Genomic DNA, 5,184 nt, shown 5'->3' on the forward strand with positions numbered 1-5,184 from the left:
ACACTCGTAGGAACGTGCATTAGAAAAAATAAAAAGAGTAAATAAAACCAGAATTAAAATTAATCTATATCAACAGAAATGCGACGTAAATTCGAAAAAAATCAAATCCGACGTTTCCAATGATCGCATCGCAATGCGCACACTGCAAAAAAATATAGTCAATTTTAATAAATATTTAGTTGAATACTGCCAACTAAATATTTATGAAATATAAAGATATATTTATTTGATACAAGAAATGTTAATTTGATTTAATAATCACATTTTTTTTATTGAACAAATATTTACCTACTGTAAATATTTAGTTGGCAGTATTAAACTAAGTATTTATTAAAATTTATTTATTAAAACTATTTTTTTTCAGTACTATTCAAAATAATTAAAAAAAAATCATTCTCGCTTAATTTCTTATCTGTAGAACAAAGGGAACATCGATGGTTATGGAAATTAATAAAATAGCTCGTTTTATAAATATTGAAATTGGACATAGAGATAAGTGTCGTCGCCATCAATTACCTATTAGAACACAGGCGATATGTTTTGAGACGTAATTTTATAATCGTGTTCAGCAGTGTGTATCACACACGTGTTGCGTACCGTAATTTACATTATACGACACTTATCGAAAATTCTCTGAGAGCGCACGGTCAAGGTAATCGAGGCGACGAGGAAGGGACGTAAAGGGAAGAGAAGGGTTAAGGGCGAGCGGCATCAGCGGGCGAGCTCAAGTCGTCGGTCGAGCTTTCCCGCCTTTCAAATATCCCGGACACGAATCGAACTCGCGCGGTGAATGTGTTTACCCGTCGTCACGTGTGCGACGACGACGACGACGACGACGACAACGACGTAGCGGCGTATCGATTCCTCCGAATCGCGCATTGAAGGCTTTAAGGCGAGCAAAACGGACGAGTGGACCAGTCGTCGACGTAAAGACGTAAACAATATCGTGAGAGACGTCGTTTGTATCCGTGCGCATACGAAAGAGAAAGAGAGAGAGAGAGAGAGAGAGAGAGAGATACATTTGTTAACGGGGAAAACGTCGATGACTCGATGACGCACGAGGTGCTATATGGGTCAAGGAATATAGGCCGACATGACGGCGGCGGCGGTTTCGCGTCGCGCGTTCTTGAAACCGGGAAAGTCCACGGCGACGACGGAACGGCAGACGAGTCTACGGTCGAGTCGGCGCGTGGAAACCACGTAGTTAGAGAAGGATTCCGCGCGAGAAAAGCGATGTGATAGATTACAAAGCGGAACAGAGAACGGTGCGCAGCGGCAGAAGAGAGAAAGAGAGAGAGAGAACGACAGACAGTACCGAGTGTTTTGTTTACATACGCGGTTGACGGCGTGACCTTTTACAAGACTCCTTTCCCGCGTGAATCGGCAGTGCCTTGCGTGACACGCGTTATCGAAGTTGGTTGGTTTTGCCAAAGGCAGCTTCGCTCTCTGTAAGACGTGCGCGATTCTTTCGTTTTTCTATCTAGAGTCAGTCGAGAGCCGCGTTATATCTGTGAAAGAGAAAATTCGCGATATCCTTCCTAGTGGCGAAAGCGGCATCAGCGCGATTAAACGTCGCGATCTGTTTCAGGGACACGTAAACTGACGCCTCGCAATTCGTGGCGCGATGTTACTCAAACAGGTAAATCTCTCTTCCGGAATAAACTGAGCAGAATGTGAATGGAAAAACGATGGATAACATTTTGACGATGACGTAAACGGGAATAGTTGACGAGTTGCGGCAGATGTTTCTTATCTTTTAACTTAATCGCAGTTTAATTCAATGAAAAATTTGATTTTGTTGATTTCGTTGATTTCGTCGTTCTAATAGGGAGGATAAAGAAGAAAGGGCTTTACGCATGTGTGTTGTGTGTATGTGTGCATTGTGTGTTTCCGCGTCTGTTTGTGACGAAATTGCGTAGGAGGATACGCACGTGTACGTGTGTGGTTACGCTTTCAGATGCTGGATCCGAGCGTATTAACGGACCTGGAGGAGCTGACGCTTTGCGGTTGCTGCAAGCAGAAGTACAATGACGTAGAGCAATGCCCCAAATATCTTAGCTGCAAGCATTATTTCTGCCTACGGTGCATCGAGAGCAATCTGCTGAAGGGACGCGATCTGCAGTGCGCGCATTGCTGGAAAACGACGGATTTGGGTAACCAAGGCGCGGACGCTTTACCGACTCACTCTGCTCTACTTGCCTTGGCCAACAATTTGTCGCGTCTCAAGATCACGACAAACAATACGTCCGGCAAACCTGACAAGGAGAGGAAGGTAATTGTCTGGCTTTTTTTTCCTATATAGAAAAAAAATGTTTGGTTGAGTTAACTAGAATTCTGATGGAAAAAATGAACGATCCAGAATTCTAATTCAATCTACAAGATTTCTGATTAATCTATTAAAATTCTAGTTAAAATAACAACATTTTAGTAGATTTAATCAGAAATATAGTAGGCTTAACCAAAATTCTTTTTTACCTGAATTACAGAATTGAACCAAACATTTTTTTCTGTGTAGTGATGTCCTTTTCCTTGAAATCTCATCGGTCGACTCGATATTTATTTATTATATACGCTTGAAATATTTGGCGATAATATACTGAGAACGAATAGAAACCAAAATGCATGAAAAGTTCACTTCAAATATAATTAGATAAGATGACTATTGTAAAAGAGTAGCATGACCTGTTGCGATTATCTATTCGGAAACGATACGAAAAGGATGTACATATATTTGATTTTGAAAAAATAAAACAGGAAAATTGCATCGTCAGTGCTGTATATCAAGATGAAACATAATTGGAGTAAAGCGATTTTCTCATACGATTTGTTTAAATTCAAAATACGTCGAGATGTTTCTTATCCATTTCAGTGTAGATTAATTGTCATATCGATTTAGCTTACTTTTCATCTTTTTTTAATACGTTTCTACCAATGTATATTAAGTTTAATCATTTTAATGTCAATTCAACTAACTCTTCATCTTTTTCTAAAAATTAAAAAGTTCTAAGAATAAAAAAAATAAAGAGCAAGTTGAACCAAGATAGAAGTTAATCCAAGAACAAGAAAAAGAATAAAAAGTATGTTTAAATCGAGATCAAAGTTAATCTACATTGGTATTAACTTTTGGTAAAAATGAACATCTATCAAATATAATAAAATTGAACCGCGTGGATGACAACAAATTATTCGGCCGCCACAATGTATAGCATGCGGTGAGTTTTTATCGAGAGGGACGGGGTAACTGAAAACGAGACACAAGACGCGCGTATGAAGCCATATCGAGAAGGGAATGGTCCCGGGACCGTTAATAGGATGATGTAAGAATGTCATCACTCCTTTCTTTTTTCTCCCTCCCCCCCCCCCAAGTGCGGACAAACATTTCCGAATTTGCAGTAATTTTATACATCTAATCCCTTAAAATGATCTCGAGATGTCCCTAGGAGGAATGTGACAATTTCATATTGCAATACTTCCTTTCGGCGGGTCGTGAACCTTCGTGTTTATCGTGTAAACACGTGGATGGTTTCTCTTCGTGAATCGATAACGCTTAAATATTTTCGCAGAGCGAGAACTGTCACACACACGGAATGCCGCTAGCATTGTGGTGTGCGACATGTTGCACGGCGCTTTGTAGGGCGTGCGCGAGCCCACAGGATCACCCGGGTCATCAGATCAAATCGCAAACCGATGCCAAAGAACAGCTCATATCCGACGTAAGTCCCTACTTATTATTTGTTTTATTTATTTCACGATAAAAACTAAGCGAGAGAGAAAACTAATGATGTCAAAACGCGTTTGTAGGTTCAACTGGAATTAGTCACCGTGGGTAAACTGTCGACGGAGATTCAAAGACTGGCCGTGCAGCAACGCGAGTTTCTGATAAAGGTGCTGGAGGCGTGTGTGACGTTAAAAACGCATGTAGAGACGGATCTGCAAAATGGCTGGAGTCACTTTCCCGAGATAACGGACGCGCGCGAGACTCTAGGCAAGACGAGGGCTGGTCTGCAGATGAGCGAGACTCCGGGTGATGTCTACAGTCTACACTCGCAGTTAATTCTCGAGAAACAAAGATTGCAGTCGAAATATCAAGAGATGATGTTACAGTGTCAACTAGATGATCTCATCGGCAACTCTGGAGTGATATTTGACTTCGCCTTGCTAAAGCAGGCATTGGCGGGGATACACACAGGAGATCCAATTGTTCCTCAAGGGAATGGCGGTCGCTTACCGAATCATCTTGCGGCTTCGCATAATCCGATTTTGTTCCTCGCGAATTATTGCATGTCGCAGTTGTACACGCGTCACGTTGTTAGTAAGCAACAGCACATGCAGAATGGCTCGATGGAATATCATCATTCAAGTATGATGCCACCGCCTCAACAAGCGCCATCCGTTCACGTTCATCAGGGTCCACCGGCGCCACCACCTAACCAAGCTCCCCAGCAACTTCTCATTCCACCCGGTTCACCGTCCGTTAAACCCGTACCACCTGCACCGCCTAATGCCATGTTGCATCCGCAGCAACAGTCAACGTTCATGTCTGACGCGGTCGGCACTGGCGCCGGTGGCGGTAGTCTAGTGACCGTCCACTCGTCCTCGCAACCGCCGTCCAATGCGATAACGGCGACGTTGACGCGAGGTCCTGCGAATCCGTATCCTCTGTACTACTTCAACATCGAGGTGAATGGTTCACCGCACGGGCGCATCGTGATCGAAGTGCGACCAGATGCGGCGCCGAAGATGGCCAAGAACTTCAGCGTGCTGTCAACGGGAGAGATCGGATTCGGGTACAAGGGATGTACGATATTCCAGTGTTGGGAAGGCGAGTCCGTGATCACAGGTGATTTCGAGCTTAACAACGGCCGCGGTGGACGCAGCATATTTGACGACGGTTATTTCATGCCGGACGATACCAAGTTCCCGGCGGTTAGGGGCGCGGTGGGTATGAGGCGGACGCAAAAACGGCACGACAACCTCGGCATGGTCGGCTCGCAATTTCGCATAATCCTGCAGGAGATGCGCGGCTTTACTGGAATCTTCGGTCACGTTGTCGAGGGATTGGAACTAGTGGAGAAGATATCTACATACGGCGATCAGACCGGCAAGCCTACCAAGAATATTCTAATTACGAAATGCGGTAAATTGTAACGTTTATGATGTCGCTGTCGCGCGGTTTGTTGCAAC

The 5,184-nt window shown here is 43.5% G+C and overlaps 2 protein-coding genes across 2 annotated transcripts in view; one reads left to right on the forward strand and one right to left on the reverse strand.

Moving 5' to 3' along the window:
* The window catches only part of LOC105623479 (nuclear protein localization protein 4 homolog), a 25,810-nt gene that overhangs the window by 5,948 nt on the left and 14,678 nt on the right, over positions 1–5,184 (reverse strand). The gene's annotated exons all lie outside the window — the stretch shown is intronic.
* On the forward strand, positions 1,625–5,148 carry LOC105621378. The gene is made up of 4 exons (XM_012202848.1): positions 1,625–1,639; positions 1,958–2,272; positions 3,564–3,713; positions 3,802–5,148. Exons 1-4 carry the CDS (start codon positions 1,625–1,627, stop codon positions 5,146–5,148), a joined length of 1,827 nt encoding a protein of 608 aa, XP_012058238.1.

The sequence above is a fragment of the Atta cephalotes genome (genome assembly GCF_000143395.1).
Source record: "Atta cephalotes unplaced genomic scaffold scaffold00002, whole genome shotgun sequence".
Lineage (NCBI taxonomy): Eukaryota > Metazoa > Arthropoda > Insecta > Hymenoptera > Formicidae > Atta > Atta cephalotes.

Excerpts from the sequence above, each read along its gene's own strand:
- LOC105621378 (XM_012202848.1), top strand. Across the intron at positions 2,273-3,563 it reads AACCTGACAAGGAGAGGAAG|AGCGAGAACTGTCACACACA; the intron begins GTAATTGTCTGG and ends ATATTTTCGCAG. Across the intron at positions 3,714-3,801 it reads AAGAACAGCTCATATCCGAC|GTTCAACTGGAATTAGTCAC; the intron begins GTAAGTCCCTAC and ends ACGCGTTTGTAG.